The sequence below is a fragment of the Rhamphochromis longiceps genome, linkage group LG2 (genome assembly GCF_057381845.1).
Source record: "Rhamphochromis longiceps isolate RC_006_pf linkage group LG2, R_longiceps_female_GT1.1, whole genome shotgun sequence".
Classification (NCBI taxonomy): domain Eukaryota; kingdom Metazoa; phylum Chordata; class Actinopteri; order Cichliformes; family Cichlidae; genus Rhamphochromis; species Rhamphochromis longiceps.
Window position 1 is genome coordinate 32,485,542 of NC_140558.1, and position 25,928 is coordinate 32,511,469.

Below are 25,928 nucleotides of genomic sequence, written 5' to 3' on the forward strand. Positions count from 1 at the left end.
GACTGAGTCAAGTCTCCTCTATGAAACAAATTAAGGGTTATTCAGTGTGTTAGTGGGTTACCTTGTTTCTTGGCGTTACGTGAGATGGTGTCTTTGAAGATTTTGCAGCTGGAGTTGTCACCTCCACACACTCCACAGTTGTCCTCCTGCTCCGAGGAGCCGACCACTCCGTCGCATCCCACTTTCTGTTAATAAAGAAACTTAGAATTTGACACATGCTGATCTCAGCACGTGTGCGGCTGTCTTTCCACGCGCATGCCCCTCACCTTACACTCCGCACCCACGCAGACACTGTGTGGGTCCTTGTATGAGCACCGCGTACCATCCAGGACCACTGTCTCCGTGAAGACTGCGGTTCTGGTCTCCTTGGACTGACAATGCAGGTAGCAGCGTTTGCTAGCTGGAAAGCGGACAAAAATGAACATAGAGAATGAAAACCACTATCCAAGTGATTGTCACAGAGTCACCCCTGTGGTCTGACTAGAAGATTTCATGTTTACAACCGACATGCGATTATTTTTATGCTCTGAATAAGCTCTCTGTGAGTCAGCACGACACTTTGTCTCATTGTGTCTGTCTGAGTGAGTCATACTACAACTGCACGAGCCCCCAGAGATGAAGCCTGGCAGATAGTCCGAGTGCGAACGAACACTCCTACTTCATCACATTTATTACAGATGGCTACAATCCAGAGACCTTGTCTTTTGGACCGTTGACACTAATAAACAGGTGGGAGACACGCAACAAAACTGCTCAGTTCGATCACGTGGAGAAAACACAATCTTGTCAGGTTGGACTGAGAATGCACAAACAATGTACAAAATCCCTCCTCAGTGTTCTAAGTCTTTTGCTGCTCTGTGGCAGTTGACACATGCACACACCTTACAGTGGAGAAGAAGAACTACAGAGGCTAAACAACAAAATATATAACCTCTATTTTCTGGTTCTTATCTGAGGAATCACCAGTCTAAGCAGACATGCCTAGACCTAGGTCTCCCCAGCTACCTCCTTCACTTCTTCTGGGGGGACACTGAGCCAGCTGAGAGACATAATATGTCCAACATGTGGGGCCTGCTCCCAATTAGATATACCCACAACACTGCACCTAGGAGGCATCCCAGTCAGATGCTTGAACTACTTCAACTGCTTCCTTTGAATGTGGATGAGCAGTGGTGGCTTTACACTGAATCCCTATTTATGCACTGTGAAATGCACTACACACAGGTACACACACACACACACACACACAGGTCTTTATCACCAGCTTCCACATTTATTTATAGTTTTCCCAGGTTATGATATGAACACAGTCTGACAGCTGTCGGTCCCAGCTGATTTCCCTCGTACTCCGCTCCTCTCTGTCTCACTATAAAAAGGGAAGGAAACCATTATCAGTCCAAATCGCCATCAGCTGTTCTCACCGGCATCTCCAGCACCACCCCGTTGAGCCCACTGCACCACTCCTCCCCTGCAGCCGCGCCCGGGACCACACCTCCGCCACATGCACCAAACTCTTTACCCCATCTCTAAGAGTGAGCCCAGTCGCCCTTCACAGGAAGCACATTTCCACTGCTTGTATCCACAATCTCCCTCTTTTGTTCACTTCTAGCAGGTCATGGCCATAGATCAGGGATAGGCAACTCCAGGCCTCGAGTGCCGGTGTCCCTGCAGGTTTTAGATCTCACCCTGGGTCAACACACCTGAATCACATGATTAGTTCATTATCAGGCCTCTGGAGAACTTCAAGACATGTTGAGAAGGTAATTTATCCATTTAAATCAGCTGTGATGGATCAAGGACACATCTAAAACCTGCAGGGACACCGGCCCTCGTGGACTGGGATTGGGGACCCCTGATGTAGACTGATGTAATGGCCCACACCTCTTAATCCTTGAAATCAGGCGTTTGCCATTTCAGCAGTATAAAATGAAGCCCATAACTATGCAGTCTACCTTCACAAACATTTGAGAAAGAATCAGTTGTTGTAATGAACTAAATGGTATTGAGGATGGTACTGTAATAGGATGCCACCGTTGCAACAATTTAGTTCTTGAAATTTCTTCCTAACTTCAGACATACTGTTCAACTATGTACAATAATACATGCAAAAGCAAAAACACTCCGAATTATATATAGTGTTATATTTTAGATCATTTCAAAAGATATTTTGGATTCAGGTATTTTTTTCAGTTTGACATTGCAAGGATTAGAGTTAAGGTTAGCACATATGATGACTTAAACCTCAGAGGGTTAACACAAGAGATAAATATAGGTGAGGTTCTATGCATATAGACTGATAAACTATAGAAGAGAAACTAGAAGTTCACATTCAGAGCAGACACTGTACTTTGTCAGAGTCACAGTACACACACTTCTGGAGATGTCAAGCTATGAATTGAATTCAGTTAAACCTCAGTTTTTTTTCCCTCTCATAGAAGCATGTGTACATTAACACGCATGCAAACACGAGCGCACACATCGAAAAGTAATTTGAGATGGTAAAAGCTTTGCTGAAAAATTTGCCATTTGGAAATAATAAAAATGAAGAAAAACAATTTAGCAAAGCCTTCTTAGCTGATTTTGAGTAGCGTGACCTCTGTGTAGATAAAGAGACAGCTCAGCACTTTTCTCGAGGGCTGCCCTTTAGTTGGACGATAATTTAATATGTATCAGGAAGGCAGTGACATCTCAACTCAGAGGCAAGGGTGGAGCTTCACACTCACACAGTGTAGTGTCAAAGGTTTGGAATATTAATTGGATAAATTTAGGTTTGGGTTCTTTGTGAATATGAGAGTTTGTCCACATGTGCCAAATGTATGGATGCAGAAAAAGTTGGAGGAGGAGTTTAAATGACATCAGCAAAAGGGTGGAGAAAAAGAAGACACTGAGTTCATAGAAAAATGGTTTTAAAGTTGTGGCTTTTTACTTTTTTTTTGTGGGAGGGCGTAGCCATACTTCAAAGCTGCACCCACTGCCAGATGTCACTGATGATAGAAAAACACAACCTATATATATATATATAAACGCTCCACAACCCAACCACATTCAAGACTGTGCTTCCTTCTGTTGTTGGCTTTCATTTATATTTATGACTTCCACAGTATATCATCACTTAAGGTTTGTCTGGTTCATATCTCCACCCCAATACATTGTTTGCACGTGCATACTCACGGTCTGGGTGTTCATAAGGCAGCCAGTGGTGCTTGTTGGTGTAGATTTCAGACGGAAGGGCCCAAGCGTGGCACTGCTCTTCTCTTGGATCGCTGTAAATATCCTCACACTCGTTGGTGTTGCACATCTGGAATTGGGAATCCTCCCCCACGCATTTCCGGCCTCCGTTGTGCGGTCTGGGGGAGTGGCAGGTCAGAGAGGACGGGAATATTTTGCTCTAGATTATGTTTTACCTCTGAAACCTTAATCATTCACATTTTTTAATCATTTTTATAAGTGGCTCCTCTATCAGGAGTGACACAATACCTAAAAGTGATATTTGTTTTTATACATGCAGTGGTAAAGAGTTTCCTACCTTGGATTATTACAGCTGCGTGTGCGAAACTGTACTCCTCCACCACAGGTGCGCGAACACTGGCCAAACTCGCTCCATGCACCCCAGTTTCCATCTTGCCTCATGAGGTCGGGGGTCAGCCAGATGCAGTGACCTCTATAGCAATGCTGCAACAGTCCAAGCGCATAAGTTACCAATTGGAAATGTTGTACAATAAAACACATTTTCTTTGGCTTCCAGTAGCATTGCACTACACTTTATTGTACTAAAGCAGTGTATAAATACCTTCCCTTCCCCACACATGGTTCCATCAATGGGCGGCCCTTTCTTAGTCTTGCAGAAGAATGGATTGTCTGGGTGGCTACACCACAGCTGCTTGCATGGTTCAAATGTGCGATACTGTGGGACACAGAGAGAAACCCATTCTCATAGCTGAAAGCTCCAACTTCCAACACACGCTACTAGGATGAGATTAAACACTGAATAACGGAAGCACAAGTAGAGATGGGAGGAGAGATATCACAACAACAATAGCCACAACAATAGTATTATATCCAACACTAACAACACCAAACCTGTGCTGAGTCACTGCACTGTACATTATGCTCCACTGAGAGATACACAGCCATTCATGCAAACTAAACCAATGGATGTGTGTTTGCGTGAGAGAGACAAGACTCTCATAATGAGACAGCCTAGAGTTAAGAATGTCACCGCGGAGGGCAGAGGGCAAAAGGTTTCAAAAGCCATAGAGTGAGGTCTCAGTGACCTCTAAAAATGCCCCTGGACACAGATCAAGTCCAAATTCTCCTTCTTGTCTGATATGAGCCACAGATGAGGATATCAACCAACCAAACCGAAGTGAAGTCCAGTGTCTGAGGGGCGGTGCCCTCCTCCCTCCAAAGGCTTTTCTACCCACCATGACCCCAGTGGACCTTTACAGGTCTTAGTGTGAGTCACAGTCAGTGGGTAGACTGCGGTAGGTAATCAGCAGTAAGATCAGACTGGAGGATCCTAAAAGCTGAGGAGAAAACATGGAAAAACAGCCTCTGTTCTGGCTAGGCCCTTTCCCCTTGGATGGGAAAGGCATCTTTCCAACCTTTTCCGCTCGTTTAAGTCGCGAGAGTGCCAATATAATGAGGCTCTTCCTGCCAGGGCTGCAGTGATTTAACACAGATTTTGCAGAAGAGGACTCGGGATATGGTACTGTTCAACTGCTGGATTGCACCACAGCCAACCAATGAACCAGTAGCTTCACAGTTGTTTTGAAAGATTTTAGCGCCACTTTGAAGCATTTTAGAATCCTGCAGACTAACATCCAACGTTAACATCCAAACTATGACAATGGGTAGGACAGATAAACAAAGTACAGTAAAAAGAAAAAAAAATTGAAAATAAGGAGCAACATTACAAACAGTTACAACTTCAAATAGAAAAAGAAAGTCTGAGAAAATAAAAGACGAGGCCACATGTCTTCCAGGAGATGGGGTAACCTTACCTGCGTTCCTGCCTGCCCCGCCTTTTGTAGCTGAGGGGAATGAGTTTGACAAGAGAATAGAGGGTAATCTAGCAAGGTGTGCAAAGCCCCTGAACAAGCTGTCAGTCAATTAAGCAACAGCCTCCCAACAGCGTGCCACAGTGGCTTCACAGTCATAGAGCGGGTGAGGGTGACTGAGGTAAAAAGGCCTGGCAAGATGCTGCAGCTGGGTGAAGCTTTTCGTGTTTACAAAGAGCTGCTTGTGAGAGTTTCATGTAAAGGCACTGTGGTATCAAGGCATATGTAGTGTTATTATAAACAAATAAATAGTTGATTGCTATTTAACATTAACAACAGAAAAGAAGTATCTATCAAAACCAATTACCTGCTTTTAAGTAAGATGTCAATCCCACCAGAGGCCGGGAGAGGAAACAGAGGACATCAGAAGAACGTGAATAGCTGTGTATGAGTGACTCTCATTTCATTACAGTGTGGCCCTTGGTTAGTAAGGAAAACCTTCAGAGCTTAAGGGGTCACATAAAAAGTACATATGCCACAGTGAAATTCAGCAAACTGAACTGAATTAACTGATACAAGCAATTCAAAGCGAGCGAGAGGATAAAGCAATGCAAAGTTTGCAGAGGATGCCATTGTTGTGTTAGCGGAGTTTTCAGGTGTCCGTAAGCTAGCGACTGTATGCTAGTAAAGAGACTGTTTAGGACTACGCTGGTCTCTTACCGCGGTGCACGTCGTGTAGCCCACGCCAAAGTCAAAGCGGCACTGCTCGTTCATGGAGTAATGCAAACCAGGAAGTTGAGGCAGCGATGGCCAGTTGTGGTCAAAAGGGTCATCACGAAGACAGTCATAGGAACTGAAAGAAGAGTTTAAAAACGTGTTCATCTTTATTTTCTTTTTTCTTTTCTATGTACACTCTCGTCTGGCATTCTTTAGCTGTAAAACGAAGACTGGGACTAATATCATATTCTAGTATTAATAAATTAACAATTAAATGGTGTTATCACAATTTGGCAGACTTTAGTTTTCTCCCATTCTAATGACTTGAGCATGTACATCTGCTCACTGGATCACTTTCGCTCCACCAACCGGTTGCAGCAGATGGCACCCCTCCCTGAGGCTGGTTCTGCTGGAGGTTTCTTCCTGTTAAAAATGAGTTTTTCCTTCCCACTGTTGCCAAGCGCTTGCTCAAAGGGGGCCATTTGATTGTTTTGTCAATCAAAACGATCAAATGACGCTACAGCCATGGGGGTTTTCTCTCCACGATTGTAGTTTCTTTACAATATAAAGCACCTTGAGGTGACTGTTGTAGTGATTTGTTGCTATATAAATAAAATTGAATCGATAAAGTGGAATAAAACAGCAACTCTTCAATTTCAGTTTAATTTTGGGGAAGTAGAAAAATCTGGTGAGCAAAGACTGGTGTTGGCATGGCCCAACAATGTCTGCGGGTTTAAATGTGCTGTTGGGTGGCACGATGGCATGCGCCACATCGTATTCAAGCGATGTCTGAGGTGCTCTGTGCGTGACAGCTTCTTCCAATCCTCACCCGATGTGCTGCCTTCTCACTTGAACACTGGATTTTTCTACTAAAAGCTACTGTTTGATTTCTGAGGTGTGGCCAGAGTTCCAGCTCTCATCACCAGCAATGATCCCAAACATTAGAAGTGGATCAGTTTCACGCAGATGTTTCCTCTCTGTGTAATTTGAGGTCTACGATGAAAATCACAGAGCGCACATGCAAGTAATCAAAAAGGGACACTGAGGGAGTGAACTGGAAGAAGCAGCCACAGTGGAAGCAGTGAAGCTTTGCCCGAGAGAGAGGCATATAAAGGGAGATCAGTGATGAAACATTAGCAGAAACAAACAGTTTAATTGGTTCAGTGTGATTTTAGCACGACTTGTAGATTTCCATGCTGTCAAAGCACCTAAAAAGTGATGCAAAGAAGTAATCAAGTGCCTTTAGAAGTTTAGGATATCGCTAGTCTTTATATGTGTGAACATCATGGACGACATAATTTTATAGGATATTTGTACTTTGTAAAGTACAGAGTGTATCAAAAAGAATCATCTCATTCCAAAAGGCTATATCATTTAAAGCAGGGGTGGAGGAACTTCAGGCTTCAAGGGACGGTGTCCTACAGGTTTCAGATGTGTCCTTGATCCAACACAGCTGATTTAAATGGCTTGAAGTTCTCCAGAGGCCTGGTAATGAACCAATCATTTGATTCAGGTGTGTTGACCCAGGGTAGTATCTAAAACCCGCAGGACACTGGCCCTAGAGGCCTGGAGTTCCCCATCCTGACTTAAAGAAATGGAATTTTAAAACACATGAATGAATGCAAAGTTTTACATATAAAAAACTTACAATGTTTACAAGTGTTTAATATGCCCCCCTCCACACCCATAAGACAGTCAAACCTGTCCCATACATTTGTGAGCATGCAGCCGCTGATGTTGTTAGGCTACCTATCAGCAGGAAAGGAGGAAACTCACAAATCTGCTCTTTCTAGCAGTACATGTTTCCGTTGTTAACACTGAATGTTTGCAGAGTTAGAGCGCTTTGAAATCGGCTGATTCGGTTTGATACGCCCTGTATATTTTTTATTCAAACCTAATCTTAAAGACAGCACAGACTGGCAATATCCATGCATCAGCTGGATCCAAATCATACCGATGCCAGCACTGACCTTTAAAAGCCCATAAATCAAATACTTCTGTACGTGGGGTTGCATGTGTATGTGTCTGTGTCTCACTGAAGGTATCGTCCCAGCTCCTGCATGCTACATTTGGACCACTGAAAGCGGTGGAAAGCAGCTTGCACCAGAGGAGCCATGATGCTGCCCAAGTGCACCTCGTCTCCGCAGCGGTTTCCCTGGCCATCATGCTCCATCCCCAGCCTACACAAGAGCGAGAGAAAGAAAAAAAATGAGACATCAAGAGAGAAGTAAAGGGAAAAAAGATGAACCAGTGGAGACAGATTGGGAACGTGTGGGAGTTAAAGAACATGAAACAAAGGCGGGAGGCAGTGTTAATTCACTCAACAGATATTTACTGAAGTGGACCAGCGATCTAAAGCTGTAATGCATCAATCCAGTTCTTCAAGTGACTGCTTTGTTTTCTTTTGTTGTGCCAAGTTAGCAGGCTCGAACCATCATCACGGCAACGCACTTACACATGTCCGGTCTCGTGTGCCACCACAAAGGCGGAGGAGAAACCGTCCTCGTGGTTCAGGGTGCAGCTCCTAACCGGGTGGCACATGCCTGTCACCGGAGCATAACCTTAGCGACAAGGAAGAGAGAGAAAAACTTGAAAGATTTATAGACACACTAAAAGATTTATAGACGCTCAAACAATGATAGAGACAAAGCGTTACAATTTTGGACAGTCAAAAGACAATCTGTGACACCGCTCAGTCAGTCAAAAGTAGTGTTTAACCTCACACTAATCTATTACATTACATGAATTTTCACAAGAATTTTACTTATCAAGCTCATAATCACACTGGAACATTTCTGGTCAGTCACCAAAGTCATACTGAAATACACTGATTGGTGAGATGAAACCAAAGACACACTTACCTCTCACCCCAATGTCTGACTGCTATATAAAGATATATATGATGCATGATCCACACACCCAGAAAGAAAACTGTGTCACCCACATAAGAACAAATGTGTTTGGATTTGTGTATCTGATCCTAACCCTAAACCGTCCCCTCCCACCTCTGCGTATGCTAATCTCTTGCTCCCTGTGAGCTTTTCTGTCCTGAAATGCCTTTAATTGTGACTCTGTGGCTGGCCCTTCTCTGTTTATTGATTTTCTGCTGCTTAAGGATGAGCCCAAGGGCAGCTGAAGGGCTTCTGGATAGCTAGGCCACTGCCTTTAGAGGCCTCTCCCCTGGGCCTGACTGTTAGCCTGTACTCTGCTGCACAGAAAAACCACCAACCACCAAAGCCACAGCAGCACTACGCAGCTATATGAGAGAAAGGCAGAAAGAGGAGAGATTTCTCTGAATGATGGATTTTATTTTGTCAGGGGAGCAAATGCATTTGATTTGGATACATGTACCATTATGCTAAACACATTATGAAAGCTGATTGTGTACATGTCTTTAAGTACCCTGCATTCCCGTGGGGCCAAATTCCTGCCGTGTGAGGAAGATGGCGTGGTCGTGATACTCGGCATCCCCTGTGTCTTGCTTCTGTTGCAGAAAGGCCCAGCGACACACGTTCTCCAGACTCTGGGATGGGTTTCCAAGTTCAATCAGGCTCATGGACTGGAAAGACATTCACACGCAAAGGTAAAATAAGAAGAGGGATCAAAAAAATCATACAAGAAACATCGTTTCTTGTTCTAGTTCTGAAACATTATCCTCCTCAGCCCTGTAGAGGGCAGTGTCACAATGTTATATATTGTCAGCATATCTTGTAAATTGCTGATGTGTACAACAAAAATACACACACACACACACACATACACTCAGGGGGAAGGACAGTACTTACAAAATAATAAATGAACTCTGAATTGATAATTTCAGTCATGAACATGAACTAGAACAAAAGCAGCCTGCTAACGAGCTATGCACTAGTAGTCAAAAACATGCCCAATTACAAAATATTTACTTACAGTTACTTGCATAATGCCAACACCCACACAAACATCCAGATGCTTGCAGTTGCTTCCACTCACCTTCACCTCACACGCTCTTTCTCATTAGGATCTCTGCTTATCTACACCCCGCCCCCTTCGAAGCTTTCCATCTCTGCCTTTGCCTCTTTTCTACATTCGCTCTCTGTTTTCACGCATGCACAATGCACAGCTGAGAGAGCGCGCGCGGTGTGAGTGAGTTGCACTGAAGACATATGGCCTGCCTCTGTACACATGATGAAGTGTGAAGCCTGCACGCTGCGTAAACGCCCCGTTAGACAACGCACGGTACACCTATGTGGTTCCTCATGTTCATCAGTTGCTCGTGAGTGTGTTTTGGGGGTATTTTTAATGATCTTTCAAAATGTGTTTGCAATGGTGTGTCGTGTGTAAATGTTGTGTTGGAGTGTGTGAAGTGTGGGAGTGTGAGTGTGCCCGCATTCAGGGTCACACAGCCAATCTGCAGGCTGTCTGGGTGCAGCTCTGTTGCCACGGTAATTGGGAATGATGGACAGCCGGAGCTTTGGCTGAAGCTGCATAGGGGCTGGCCCAGAATGACCAATGTAGTGCAGTGTGTGTGTGTGTGTTTGCACGCGTGTGTGGCGCTCGTGCGTGTGCGAGTGTGTGTTTCCAGAGTTCTACTGGGACTGTGGACATGTAGAGAGAAGAGAGGAAGAGATAAGGCTACAGCAGCGTAAGTATATCACAGAGCACCTATCCAGCAATAAAATCACTTGTATCATCTGTTGTGGTAATCCCTGCCCTACTCCATTTCTGCCATGTCTTGCTTTATCGCTCTTTTTCCTCTCTTCCACTTTTCTCTCTTCCTCTTTTCAGCACAGATGTGCAGATAGTGTTACAGTCAAGAAGAAAAGGATGCCCCCACCCCACCCCGCCACCCATTGTCCAGTCTCTCTCTCTTTATGAATGAGGGAGGGCTATCATTGATTGTTTATCTTTGCCTGGACTTCCCATGATTCTGTGCTGCAACCCACTGGGAAGGAGGCTGATTGCATAACGGGAAGAGCTTCTGTATGTGCTTTGGTGCTGAACTGTGAAGGCGTGCAACTTGAAAACACTCCCTTGGGATGCTGAATGCTTTTAGTTCCTCTTTTGCTCAGTCCACTGGAATAACAGGCTCTGGGCATCAGCGTGTGCTGATGAGTATGTGGGTGTGTCTGTGTGTTTGTTTATGACACTGTATGTATGACTTTGCCATGCTTTCTATAGGTACTTAAAGCGACTGTAGCAAAATAGAGAGACGAGGCGTTCACTTTCCAGGAACTGCATCCCAGTTGGTATTTCAGCAGAACTCGTGTAGTTTCAGGTCTTACCTTGCCGTAGCCCAGCATGATAATCCGCACCAGAACCACATTGATTTTTGCTCCTAAAGAACTGTCATGGTAGATGTCATTCACCTGGAATCATACACCGAAACACAAGGGAAAAAACAGCGTCAGTAGAAGAAATCAACCCTTTATAGAACACTTTAATATAACCTAAACAAACTCTGAGGTGTAACAAAGAACTTGGTTGATTGTAAAATAATTTGTCTGCGGTTGAAAATTTTAACAATTTTTCAAAGTTTCAAACAAGTTAACATTTTCATCAAAATGCTTATTTGCTGTCTTGGTAAGAATTGTCAGGGTGTCACTGAACAGTCACAACAGTTTTAAAGGTGTTGATGCTTTGGGATACACTCACTCGGTTCAGTGAATGCATCCCTACGGCTGTGCTGGATTCCCAACTGTGAGCTTATATTTGTATGAGTTTGGTACTAACACAGAAGGTCAAGTGGGATGTCCACCAATTAGAAGGTCGGTAGTTCAATTCTTTAATGTGCATGTCGAGTTATCCTGGGGCAACAGTATCCAAAGTATCCTTGGACACAGTACCCCAAGTGTCCCCGAGGACATCCATCAGATTGTCACAATGTGAATGGGTGAATGAGGCTTGTAATAAGAAAAATACTTCGAATTACTGCATTTGCAAAATATAAAACATCTTCATTCAGTGAGCGTCTCCTCACAGGTGATTCCCTTCTTTTCAAAACAGTAATGCATATTTATGTACACATGACCTGAAGCCCAATACTTGTCTTTATAAAACAAAGCTATATGTGAAAACACAAATCAGACATTAAACAGTGGATAACTTCCTAACTCCTTTGTGCAACATCCATACTGTATGTTGCACATCTGAGAATAGCACAGGTGGTGAAATAACAGCAAATGAGATGGCATCATGTGCCCTGCCTTGTGCTCGCTCTATACGGCTTCCTCTCCTATCCCAGGGTATTTCCAGTAATGCGAATGTAGACTAAATGTGGACTGCGAGCTTCTACTGTGTGTTACATGTGAAAAAAAGAACAACTTCAGAGAATTTTCCAACCTGATTCTTCCACCGTTTTCTGGAGGCTGTGTGTAAAAACAGCTATGCATACCTGCAATCCACGATTGGTCCATTCAGAACATGCATGCTTTAATCGAGGATTGCACTAGTCTAACTAATAAAGGATGTAAGAGTGAGCAATAATCGTATTTCGGATAAAAATTATTTCCTGTTACACTTTCAATACACTTCAGGCTGCTTGCGAACGGCTAAGATGCGCAGCTGCACTGGCCACCTGGCTGTCGGTTGGCTCCCCAAAGGCAGAAAACTTTATTCTATAGCGACATCTCGAAATATGGCATCTTCACAGGAAGCGTCCCTCAAGGTGCTCTCTCCCAGCTACAGCCATGTTCACTGGAACTCATGTGAAGCTGTTTTGGATGCTATTATTAGTAATGATCTGTCCCACTGCTGCTTTTTTACCCTTCATCTGTAAAAGGCTGATGGGGTATTGTTGATACATTGCCGGGCAGACGGGCAGCACTTACACCTACGTTTGTGAACGTGATAACTCGAGAACGGGATGACGTAGGGAGCTTTAAATCGATATTATAGATGCATCTACTAAAAATCTCGGACAAGTTCCAATCTCAGTGACCTTGACTTGAAGGTAAAGTTGTGCATGGGATAACTTGGGCACGTGGCAATGTAGGATTCTCAAATTAGTCTGTCTACCAGGAGGTAGGTAGCACTTTTTACACTGCAGTGTTTATGTCAAACCAAGAAACTGATAAAAGTTAAGTTTTCTTTTGGTCCATTTTACCATAAGGCAGACTGTTGTACTATTATGCTGCCTACAGATTGAGGTTTAGCACTATTTTGCTGAAATAAGCAAGATGCTGAAATCTACACTTTACACTCTACACTTTAATCACATCTTGACTGTTTTACTTTAAAGTCTGCTGTGGTGGTGTACAGAAGCAAAATTACATATAAATGCCATGTTTCACACAGCAGTGAAGCCCTCATCATCCTTAATTTGCAAGACTCTCCCTCTCTGGGATGGGAAGACTCTCTGCCTCTCTATCTCTCTTTTAACCCATCAAGTTGCTAAATAGTTGTGAGATGTTCCACCAGGTATTTTGCTGCCCATGCCCCAATTTTTCTAAACATGCTGCAGACATCAGTTCTGCGTTATTTACATTTTACTTACATTTGGAAAGTGGTTTGTGCCTCCAAAGAGCATATAGTGGCTTGCAAAAGTATTCGGCCCCCCTGAACTTTTCCACATTTTGTCACATTACAGCCACAAACATGAATCAATTTTATTGGAATTCCACGTGAAAGACCAACACAAAGTGGTGTACACGTGAGAAGTGGAACGAAAAACATCCATGATTCCAATTGCAGCAAAAGGTGGTTCTACAAAGTATTGACTCAGGGGGCTGAATAATTACGCACACCCCACTTTGCAGTTATTTATTTGTAAAAAATGTTTGAAATCATGTATGGTTTTTGTTCCGCTTCTCACGTGTACACCACTTTGTGTTGGTCTTTCACGTGGAATTCCAATAAAATGATTCATGTTTGTGGCTGTAATGTGACAAAATGTGGAAAAGTTCAAGGGGACCAAATACTTTTGCAAGCCACTGTATTTTTACCTTCTGCTTTATAACAGGGTTTTGATCTAGATGACCTGTAGATATTTTGGAAAAGTAGAAGTAAGTGAAAGAGAATTAACGCCTAAAATCTGTTGTTTTTAACCGCTACACATGCTTATGTTCTTATGCAGTCTTAATTAATTTATGAAGTCTCCTATGACCTACAAGTCATAAGCTACAAGTGACAATTATGTGACAGCACAGTGTTATAGTGGTCCTCAATGATGGCACACAACAAGAGGGGTTTTAGTTTAAACCTACTCTGGGGTTTGTACAGTCTCCCTCTTTCTCTGTGGTTTCTTTCCAGACTCTCCAGCTTTCACCCACAAAGACATGCATGTTAGGCTATGGTGTGAATGTGACCATGAATGGGTCTATGTCTTTTTATGTTGGGCCTACAATAGACCTACGACTCTGGGTGTATCCCGCCTCTTGCCCTGTGACAGATGGGATAGGCTCCAGCTCGCACTCGGATGGATGGGTAATTATAGATTACAAAGCTGATATAAAAAGTGCTTCATTAGAAAGTTGTAAAAAGGATATATTTATTAACTAAAGAGTGAAACAAACAAAATAAATAAATAACTAATAAAGATATGACTTTTTATAACAGGAGCTCAACAAAAAGATAGAGGAGAGTGAGTCGAAATTTAGAAGGGATGGGTAAAGCATGTAGAGGCTGGTTAGGGAACTCAGTATCCCATGACCATGGATGGACGACAGATGAGAAAGATGCAAAGGATGGGAAGAGCCATAATACAAGAAAACAAGGTAATCTGTGGCAAAGTAGATGCAGAAAGCTCTCTTCTGTCTCTCTCTCTCACACACACACATACACAAAGCCACCGAGAGGGAGGTAAATTGGCACTGGAGTTGAGACCTGCTGTCCTCAGTGGCTGTGCGTGGTGCCTAATGAGGCAAAGGGATGTAAAAACAGACAGCCATAATGAGATGGCTGATGGACATGCTGTGGAGAAGGAGAAACACACACAAATGCACGCACGCACGCACGCACGCACACACACACACACACACACACACACACGGAAAGAGAGAGAGACTAGGAACAAAACTGTAGACACATCCAGCGAGCGAAAGCTATGTGAAAGAGTTAAGGAATGCTATGAATAGAGACAGTGAGGCAGACGGAAAGAAGACCAGAAGCTGAGCGTAGAGGGGAGAAGCAGCAAAGGTTTAAGGGAAGAAAAGAGGAAAAGCTTGGAAAGCATTTTTACGTAGAGTTGTGTGAGAAGATTTTTTTATCTTTTTAAGGGAAAAAAAGAAGGAGAATCCATGAGTGAGCTAATGCTTTTCCTTTTTTTTTTTTTTTTTTTTTTTACATATGGAGAGTAAAGTTGGAAATTCCAGCATCTTGTTCGGAAAAATCCAGCGGCCTCATTCTTGAAGTCTGACTAGCAACTTGTTATCCACAAACTGTCTGGAATTTATTTACTTCATCACGTCAAAGCACAAGCATGTCTGCTACCTAAAGCAGTAAGAGCTTTACAACATGTTCTGAAACCTCAAAATAAAGTCATGTTTGGCTTTCACTGTTGCATTTATGTCATCTGGGACATCTGTTAGCTGCCAGCAGTCTGAAGTAACTTTCTAATGGAGGGAAATGTTATTATGGTAACATCAGCAGCTTTCAGTGCAAGAAGTATTTTGCATGAAGAAAATCACATGTTGAAAGCATCGGTGGTAAGTGAAAATAATGCAGGCTGTAATTAATCTGAGAAACTGACTGCAAATTTTTGTTTGACCTTTAAGTGGGAATGGAGACAGAGCATTGCTTATAGACAAGAAGGTAATACTTGGTGATTTGATCATAGGGGACTGAGCACTACTAAAAGTGCTGGATGTGTATTTTGTGAATTCACCTACCAGCAAAAATTGGCTTTCACTAGTAAAGTAGCAAGACCACCAACAGAGTGTAGCCCAGCTAGAAAAATAGTAAAAACTAATGTTTGATGTTCTAATAATCCAAATAAACATTTTTGGTTAACTGAGAGATACATGAATTAGATGACCTGTGTTGTTTTTCTATGAGTCCCTACTGCTGCCCCACTGCAGTCACCACTGTGTTCATGTTATAGCATCAAAAATACATAAGTAACTAAGGTTTATATAGAGAGAGAGCTTTTCAAGAACAAAAGTCACAAATTGCTTTTCAATACTGAACAAGATACAACAATTAAAAGGGTATAAAATGATAGAACTAAATAAAGGCTAGTCTGCACAAGTGGATCTTAAGTTTCTTTTTAAAGATATCAAAAGTGTCCACAGATCTTAGGTCAGCTTGATGGCCGGAATCTTACAGTCGCCTTTTGTTTTAAACCTAGATCTAGGTACAGCCAACAAGGACTGATCAGAAAACCTCAGAGATCTAGACGTTACGTATTGATGTATTACCTTATCTATATATCGAAGCACCTGACTGTGGAAGGATGTGAAATTGATCACCAAAAGTTTAAATTGAACCCTAAACTTTATGGCAGTAAGGAATACAGAATGAGTATTATATGGAACTTTTAGGGGACCTGGTGATAAGCCTCATAGCAGCATTAGGGTTCAGTTGTAAGCAATCCAGGGATGATTTGCTCAAGAAAAGATACAATGAATAATAATAATAAAGTCTTGACGAAATAAATGCATGTATAACTATCTATCTCTATTTCACATTAAATTACAATATATTTAAAATGGGCATTGCTCTGCAGATCATTGAAAACAAGCAAGCATAGGTGAGCCAACATGCTTTTCAAAGCTGAACATCATTCTTAGATATCTGCGCCATTTGTGTGAGTCGAGCACATGTGTTGAGGCTAAAAGTGATTGTGCTGTAGGGATGGGTATCGAAATCCGGTTCTTTTTTCCCACTGTTTCAATTCCTTAGAATTGTTTGGCATTTTTGATTCCCTGGCTGGCTCAGATGATGGCAGTTCTCGCTGCAGTCTACCGGTAGCGTCTCCTTTCAGGCCAAGTTTGTGGTAAAAGGCTTGCACCCATTTGCCACAGCAGATGCCCCCAATTTTCAGTAAGTGAATGTGTTTAATTGTAGGCAGGGACATTACTGGATATTCTTGTGTAATTGCTACAGAATAATTTATGTTATACTTTGTTATTGCTACAGAAGAATATTTATTTTATTATTTTACATTTACAATTTTTTTTCTTGTTCAAAGAGAAGATATAAAACAAAGTTCTAAGCTAATTAGTGTTCTCCTTTTTTAAAAATAAGAATCGATAAGAGAATCGATAAAGAATCGAATCGTTAAACAGAATCAAAAATGGAATCGGAATCGTGAGAATCTTATCAATACCCATCCCTATTGTTCTGTATTGTTTGTTGTCCAGAACGTGCTCAGTGGTGAGTGAGACAGTATATTTTTAGGAGTTGTGTAACAGAAAAATCAGCTAGCCATTAAGCTAACAGCCACAATATAAAATGCCATAGACTTATGCTAGCATCACTAGCATGTCGTGTGTGTGGGAAACATGGCTAGCAAGCAGCAGTTCTTGTACTTTGAAACTATGTGAGTCAATTCTGTTACTGTTAAAAGTTACTTTGGTTATGTAAGATTATCTTGATGCATTTCCAAGCATTTCCATATGCATTTCCAGAATTATTCCCTTCAGTTTCCGGCTTTAAAATAAAGTGATACATCTCAGGATGTTTATCGTGATATAATTACATTTATCCTTCAGCTAAACCAGTCGCCATGATTTACTCTGTGTTAGACTTAGTACCCAGCCAAGGAAATAGTGGAACCAGAGTGACAATATGGGAAAATACTGAATTACGACTAAAGGTAAGTAACAGAAGGAACAGAACATGCTTCAATATGAAAAACAGCACAGCAACTTGAGCTAAATCTCTCACCATTATAAGGTGATGCGTTGTTTAATTCAAAACAAGGCATCGTATGCTGTAAATGTGTTCTACCAGACAAATGTAATGATGGTATAAGGTCTAATTTAAGTACAAAATAGCATCCGATTTCAATAATACTAACGCGTAAGTAAATTCTCTCTCTATTTATTGCTGGATTCTGAATAGATGGAAAGAATGCAATGTGGGACACAGTGGGAAGACGAGGAAAAGTTCTCTTCGGGCGACCTTGAGTACGGTTACACTACACAGGTTTGTTGTTGTCTCTGCTTAACCCAGTCTCAGATGGTGTGTGAGTGTGTGTGTGTGTGTGTTTGTGTGAGAGAGAGGGTGACACAGAGAGACTAAATGTGTGCCACTGCAGTTTTCATCTTTCCTCCTTTCTGTTTTCCTGTGTGTGTTTACTTACTGGTAATTCTGCTCATTTGAGAATATATGTGTCAGTCCCTTGTTATCTTTGCAGGTTGAAGCATATGCCTGGGGGTGACATATGTACTCTGCAGGTTGTGCGCTGTGTTTGTTTAAGATGGACATAAACACTTTGGTCACTTTTCCCTGGGCCTGATCTCCAGCCTGTTTCCTTGACAACTGTTATGCCAATTAGGGGAAGTTGACTTCCAGGCGACCCTGATGCTCTAATGAGACATGCATGCACACATGCACAGGGGCAGTGTAGTGTCCTTTCGGTGCCAACTTTGGCTTTATGTGTCTTCTTACACACTTATCTCACAGATGGTAAAGGCTGGAGGACAGATATGGCACAGCAGACCGTAATCCAAAACACTCCCACATATTTGCCGAGATACGCTTATCCACTCACACGCACGGTCCCTGTGCCGCTCGCTGTCTTCTGACATTCTGAAAGGGCCACACTAGGTGTCATTCCTTATAACCAAGCCTATACATGCAAATCCAAGACAGCTTGTGTATTAACTACTACAGGCTCAGAGGTCAACAATGCACAAAGTCATCACTATCACATATTTACTGCAGCGAGAGATGACACTAAAATGAAAGGAGCACAAGAATAAGTGTGAAGGCATGACCAAACTTAATCATCAAAAATTACAGCAGTACATATTTCAAATTCAAATTAATTGTGTTGATTTGTTTGTTTGTGCTCATCATAATTGGGAATATAGGCCAGTTTTATTTATGTGTACAAACAACTCATGTAAAACAAAACCAAAACTTAACCCTAACCCTAACTTGCATGTTTGTTCAACTGCTGTCACCTCATTCACAGGTTCACACCTGCATTTAGTGTTACAATGACAGACTACGAATGCCTTCATAAGGACTTTAATACATTTAAGCCAGTATTTTTGCAGTGCTTCGTACTCGAATTTCATGTGTTTAAAGAAGCTCATCTTGGAAAATGGATTTCATTTATTAGGCGGTACGATTTTACAGAGATACATTTTGGAAATATGCCTTAAAAACATTCTCAGCTGCTGATGAGACAGAACTGAGTCATCAAATAAAATTTGGCTGAAGTGCTACATAAATTAGGCTTTAGACAGCTTCGCTACATCTTTTTTCATCGACACACATGGGAATATTTAAAAACTGAAACCCAGGATTTGAGTTCTCAGTCTCACAATGCTCCTTACACATTTGTGACACTTCTCGCTAACAAGGTGTCTATTATTACCTGGACTACATCTCCTTTCCCAGCTCTTCCTGCCACCTATTAATATGAGTTTTCACTGCCTCTAGGAGCTTTGGTAAAGACAAAAGTGAAAGATCTGCACCACTTTCCAGACAGCTCTTATAGACAGGATCTTTATCATAGTGGAGGCATAAAACTGTAGACGAAACGCGCATCAGCATCAGCGTGCCTCATCAAAATTATATATGCACATGCATGTTTGCACACACACACATACGCACCTCCATTAGCAGACTATTTTGGAGAGTGTAATTAAGACTTTGTAGCACCTCTGCAAAGGTCTCCCTTAATGGGTGAGCGGAAAAGGCATATAGACAAATCACCGTTGGCAACAAAGTGTATCACCACTGCCGCAAGAAGATTACCGTACCAGTGCCACAGCACAACACATTCATTGTGATATTAAGTAATTGCTTAATATTGCAATAAGCTCATTGATTCACCGCTCTGACTGTCATTATTTATGATTAGCGGATGTACTACCTTGAAGACTTGAAGTGCTGCATGGTTGATGATATGCACTGTCGAACAAAGCACTGGAGTGAAAGCTACACCACAGTCTGTGCTAGAGAAGCTAGCCATGTGTACTCTAAGGAGCTTGGAAAGAAAAGCGTCTGGACTTCTTTCCAAGCTCCTTAGACTACGATGACCTGGATGACTGAGAACCTTCACAGACATGTGTACCCTCATACTGTAGTTCTGCAGTCAGTATTGGGAATGTTTAACGTCCAATGCCCTATTTAAGTCTTGTCTGTGCATCGTCCTCACTGTTACAATTGTTACCCTCAGTGTCCTTATCTGAGCCCTCTACCCCATCTGCCTACTTTTACACTCACTTGTTCCCTGGACCTATTCTGGAACTGAATATTCCTCACTACACTACTTTGTTTGTCCCACAAAAAGCAATGTATGGGTGGGTTGATACAAAAAATGGTCCTCAGCTATAGTTTTGATACAAATACAAACAAATAACAGACTCTTGATACTTTTACTAAATAACAAAGGCAAAGCAGTTCCCAGCTTTCAACATTTGGCCATAACCCATCCATTCAACTATTTATTCATCCATTCTCGTAATTTTTTTAATGTATAGAGGATGAAAAGGGTGCAAGACTATCACAGCTAACACAGAGAGACTAGACTCCACATGTAAGACCAATTTAGAATTACCAGTTAACCCTCAGGCATGTCTGTGGACACCTAGAACCTTCCTTGTGTTAACCCTCTCAAGGCAGGCGTTGCAGATTTGCAACAGTTAAAAGCTAACAACCTGATTACCCCACATACATATTTTATGCAGTATAGTCTAATGTCCATCATACATGTATTCATTCACGCATACATGCATGCAAAAGTCTATATGAACGTTTGAAGGCTTTAATGAGCATATCGCTTCAGAATCTCATATTTTTATACCATCCAAAATGAACAAAAAAAGTCAGTATCAGCCGTACTGGCAACAAATGTGAAGCATTATATTGCATTCGAGCATCTAGCAGGTTTTAGATATCTGCGAGTGATTGATACAGTAATAAGAAGAAATCATTTCCAAAGTGTAAGCCAGCAGCTGCAAGTTCTTACAGAGTTGTATTGCATCTGTAAAACCATCCAAATGTCCTGGTAAAACATATACTTGTGTTACACTTTTAAAAGTAATGTGTGTGTTTTTCTAGGCGGCAATGATTGGGTGAATTTCATAGATGTTTCAAAATTTTAGTTGCTTAACCTTTACCTAACTGAGGAATGTGTAAGATTTAGGAGGATCTCTCAGTAGAAATTGATATTGCAGTATAGTAGTCTATACATAATTTTGTTTTAATTAGTGTCCTGTATAACCACTATAAGTTAATGTTTATTCTTTTAGCTTTAAATGATACATTTAAACAGACAAACCAAGCACTGGGTCAAAGAAGATCTCAGAAAGGTTTGGGGGAGTAAGGGGTATTTGCTAAGTTGCTGCCAGATGCCACAGAATCCCACAAATTGGTCTTTGAGATCATGCTCACACTAGGCGTGGTTGCCTTCCACTGTGCTTGTGTGTGACTGTCCTCTTGCTGACCAGCACTCAAATTAGTATTCTAGGCTTGATGTGCTTGAGTTTTTCAGTTTTGATCGGTTTTAACCCGTACTCTTGTGAAAGGAGCAACTCAACTGCTCTCCCCCTCTTGCTCACAAAACTGGATATCTGCGTTGAGGTTTCTCATGTGATGAGGGTAAAACATGTATTCCCTGACTGGTTGACAGTGGTTTTTGGACATTGTTGGCTGTGGTTGATTGAAACTGGTTGCAAAGAACGTGCTGCTCCTATTGACTGCTTTGGTTGCTAACAGACTGCTGCAGTTCCCTGTAGGTCTTTCTGTTTGTCTGCAAATACTTGCTAGCCCACAAATATAACTACTAGCCATTGGTTGCAAATGAAAATGGAGAAGGTTTGCCTGACATATAGCCAAAATCCCAACTTTTATTTTGAAGGCAAGCCTTCCATTTCTGGTTTGCGTTGCACTTTTCAGGGTTTCTTTATAAGTCAGAGAGCAGCTGCACCAATGTTTGTCCACCACTTCCATTTAAACTGCAAATGCAGCAATATACTAGCAACTAGTTGGGGAATACCACCTGGTAACAGGTCGTTCCCACTGGATCACTAACTGGTCTGTAGGCCTGCGTGACTGGGACTTTACCAAGCATTTTGCCAGTGACCATCAACCTCCAGCAATCACAACCAGTCATAGAATACTCATTTTTCTCTCTCAACTGGTGGTTTTCAGATGGTTGCAGACCAATCTCTAGGCCTATGTGACTGAGGCTTTAGCCACATGACCCTACACTGTTGCCATCGCCATCAAACCTTCAAAATGGCAGACAAGTTAACAGCACATGGTTAGGTCACATGTTTGCAAAACCTCAACTGAAGAAAAGCACTCTTGCATAGCATTCTCGATTATTTAATACCGAGATGTCGAGAAAGCACTCAGGTTTCATGCTTGGGCACAGTGTTGCCAGCATTTTAGATTGTGCATCTGTAAGAATGAGAGGGTCTGCTTGACTCGAATTGACGACCGTTTTGTTGTTAAGACACCTGTTCTTATGACCAGGGCATTGTCTCCTGAAACGTGCAGTGTATCTTCACACTAAAAACTAACAATTCAGATTTTATGAACTTGAAGTCCATCGCCTAAAATTTAAATGAGTTCCTACGAAAAAAGAAAGAAAAAATTAAGAGAAAATAAAGAAAGAAAACGCTGTTATTTTAAACAATAGCCTCTTGCACTAAAACACAAGCGAGCTGCTTATCGTTTAAAGGTGGCTGTACAACAGATGTTGTGAATAAATGTCTTTTGTTGGGTGAACTGAATGTTTTAAAGCGAACACGTGTTTAAGGAAAGTAGAGGTTTGCATAGTTTCAAAGCAGCTCTTAGTTTCAGCCTCTGTTTTAGCTCGAATATAAAGACAATATGGAGCTAATATTAATTTATGAAAACTCTCATCAAGTTGTTTTTACTAACTGCTCAGTATTAAGCACTACACTAATGCAATAACTCCCAATCCTACTTATAATTACCATTAGTTAGCATTTCTGGCAAGAAGTATCCTCTACATATCTCTGCTTATCATAAATTTACCTCCAGTATGTCTTCCAATAAACCCGTGCTTTCACTCCTATCATACTGAGATTTTTTTCCCCCACACCATTGAGGATTTTTTGCCATAAACTACCCAAGTCAGGGAGGAGTAAACCAAGGAGCAACACTGCTGGGAACCTGGGAGAGTGCGAGGAAGGAAAAATAGAGAAAGCAAGAAAGAGAGAGGGAGAATCAGACAGAGCACACCCATCCTGAAGTGAGCAAAGCAAACTTTCAAGAAGAAAGTCACCCAGATGCCACGCGTGGGAGGCAAAACCTTATTTATTTATTTCTGTTTATCTGGCTGTCAGTAATTTATTCTGAATGCGCTGTTTAAAATACTCCTTCTCCCTCTGTTTCTCTCTCTCTACCCCACAGATGAGAGGGGGGCTGTGACAGGGCTGCGCATTCCCTTCTCCTATATTGTCTAACAAATATCTAAAAGGGGAGGCAGAGAGCACAGCGGCACTTGTTCTTTCTCAAGCGCTGAACTTAGACAAAGAGGTGTGGAAGGATTTGTTGCACCTGCATAACAGTCGGAGATTGGTTCCTTGCGCGGTGGGTCGCGGTAAAACAAAAAGCAAACAGGAGCGCACACAGAAAACAGATGCGCACGCACGCACATCTACGAATGCATGCAAACGGCACGCTCAACGCAGGTTTCATTTGCAAAGATTAAAGTCTGCAGTGTGTTCAGTGTCGGACCAACACACAAAAACATGTGCACACAAACACACACACACACGTAACAACACCTGGGTGTGTAAATGCTAAGTGTTGTTGTGGCCTGAAGCATGCTACCTGCTGTTTTTGCATCTCTCTTTCTCCTTTTCTCTCTCTCTCTATTTCTTTTTCTCTCTTATGCACACACACACTCACAATGAGTGATGACATGACACAAAGCCTGATGAAACGATATGTAGGAGCTCCTTCAGCAGAGAGGGCTCACCTTACACACACACACTCATGCACAAATGAAATCTCATCATATTCAGATAGAGAAGACAGGATTACCCGCGGCTGATTGCTGGATGAGAACATGTAGGAAGGGAATTGAATCCCATTCAGTCGGTGGGTGTGTGCTACCCGTTTTCTTTGACCTCTGTGTGACTTACTTTCTATTCAGCTCAAATGAAACAATTTCCCCATTTGATGATTTCATTTTGGGGCATCTGGAAATCTCTGTATGACCTGTGTACATTAATGTGACGCTTGAAATATGTCCGATTTCAGTCCTTTAATTAACCCCAGATGATGTTCGTTTATGTGGGAAATGCCTAATTCAATCATGCATCATTTTACCTGACATATATTCATTCACTCCTCTGTCTGTCTGCTTTTGTTAGTGTGCTTACCCCTTTGTTAGCTATCGACTTACAATGTTCATAAGTGTGAGAAGGTACTTTTGAACATGCTCCTTCCCGTGAAACTGGACCACTGAGTCGTCTACGCCCAGCAGCACCTCGATGTTGTAGGCTCTGTCAGAGGTCTGTCTGCGCATTCGCCCTGCTCGCGTGTGGTTGATGCTCTGCTCCACACCACGGTACAGAGACTCCAGATCCATCAGGCCACCAAGATCTGCGCCTAGAAACAGAAGGCACATCAATACGGTGTTGTGAAAAACTAACATACATCATGGTTTGCTTTTTGGCTGATTTTGCTTACAGCCTTTTAAAGAAGCCTCTACTCCAGTCCTACAATAGCACTTTCAGTGTTTCAACATAAACAGCAATATTAGAGTTTGTACAATTCTAGTGAGCTTGAAAGTCAGTATTTGCAAAGACCACTTTATTCTTCAACATAGTCCGAACTCGCTTAGAAACGCTGTCTTGAAGATTTTTAAGTAGTATTAAAGTCTTCAACCTTCAGGCTCTGTGGAGGCCAATACATGACTGATAGTGGTCCATTGTGTGCTTTTCTATCCAGCTATGCTTTTACTGTGTTGGCAGTGTATTTGGGATTATTGTCATGCTGAAAAATGATGCAGTTGCCAATCACATCCTTTTTTGTATTTTATAATTCCATCAATTTTGACAAGATGTTCCCTTCCCAAGACTGTGAACATTTCTGATGAGTCTTCAGTGAACAGCAGCTGGATAAGGTGAAGAGCCAGATGGATCTCTCAGGTCTTGTGCAATGTCTTTGCTAAAAAATTTTTAGACACTTTTCATCTGCTGTAGATAGATTTTTATGCCTGCCACCTCTTCTTCACTTCGCCCAGTTTCCTTAAAATTTTGAATGGCACACTGCACACCATCCTGAGTTGAGTCAGGTTAACTTGTTTGCTTTTTTTTGCTCCAAAAATCCAATTTTATGCCCGTTAAACTGTCATGTCCAGCATTTTTTTAGGTTAAACTAAGAAACTGAATTAAATTCTTTTGCAGCAGGCTGCTTGTCACAAAGGGTCCAAAAATACAATTTAAAACAGGTTCTTGGCTAAGATGTCAGTTATGTGTAGACACTGATTCATCCCTTGAGTTAGTTGCGTTTTTTGTGCTATGTGTTATGCGACTAGAAAACAAACAAAGAAAAAAAAATCCCCTGAAAACGTCTTGATTCACGCTCAATCATCCAGATAAGGACATCCCATGAAGTCGATTCTGTTTATCTGGATGTCACATTTTCAGCGGGAGAAACGTTTCATGACTCATCCAAGTGACTTCTTCAGTCTTAGCTGACTGCAGGTTTCCCCAACATAAAAATGGTCAAGTACAAGGACTGGACTGAAAATGAGTGAAAAAGCAGCATTTGTCCTTCTTAAAGCCTGGAGAATTATTGGTCAAGACCACTTTTAAAAAATACAAGAAAGTCTGGCTCCTTGGAAGCAAAATATAAAGAAATGAGGGGGTGGTTCAAGACTTTTGCACAGTACTGTATGTACACTCCTTAAAATCTGCTCAGCTCAGCTGGTGTGTGCCTGCTTCTGCCTGCTACACTTTTGTAAACACAATATGCTTACTGTCTGTGTGCTGTTCGTGTTCACATCCATATGCACGTGTACTTATCTGTGCACTCGCATGTTGATGTCTGTATGTCTGTCTCTCATTTCCTTTCCAAGACACCAGTTGATAGACTCGAGCATGTGCGTCCCTTGTAGCTGGTGGT

The 25,928-nt window shown here is 41.9% G+C and overlaps 1 protein-coding gene across 2 annotated transcripts in view; it reads right to left on the reverse strand.

Moving 5' to 3' along the window:
- The window catches only part of LOC146677551 (A disintegrin and metalloproteinase with thrombospondin motifs 2-like), a 152,060-nt gene that overhangs the window by 11,119 nt on the left and 115,013 nt on the right, over positions 1-25,928 (reverse strand). The window contains exons 4-15 of one of the 2 annotated variants that reach the window (XM_085423829.1): positions 24,202-24,407; positions 10,982-11,065; positions 9,120-9,276; positions 8,173-8,278; positions 7,754-7,897; positions 5,721-5,853; positions 5,004-5,033; positions 3,791-3,904; positions 3,527-3,672; positions 3,172-3,347; positions 267-400; positions 62-185 (exon numbers count right to left, since the gene is read on the reverse strand). In XM_085423829.1, coding sequence (XP_085279955.1) covers positions 62-185; positions 267-400; positions 3,172-3,347; positions 3,527-3,672; positions 3,791-3,904; positions 5,004-5,033; positions 5,721-5,853; positions 7,754-7,897; positions 8,173-8,278; positions 9,120-9,276; positions 10,982-11,065; positions 24,202-24,407 — 1,554 coding nt within the window. The remainder of the gene's footprint in view (positions 1-61; positions 186-266; positions 401-3,171; positions 3,348-3,526; positions 3,673-3,790; positions 3,905-5,003; positions 5,034-5,720; positions 5,854-7,753; positions 7,898-8,172; positions 8,279-9,119; positions 9,277-10,981; positions 11,066-24,201; positions 24,408-25,928) is intronic. The other variant, XM_085423837.1, reaches the window with a different exon arrangement.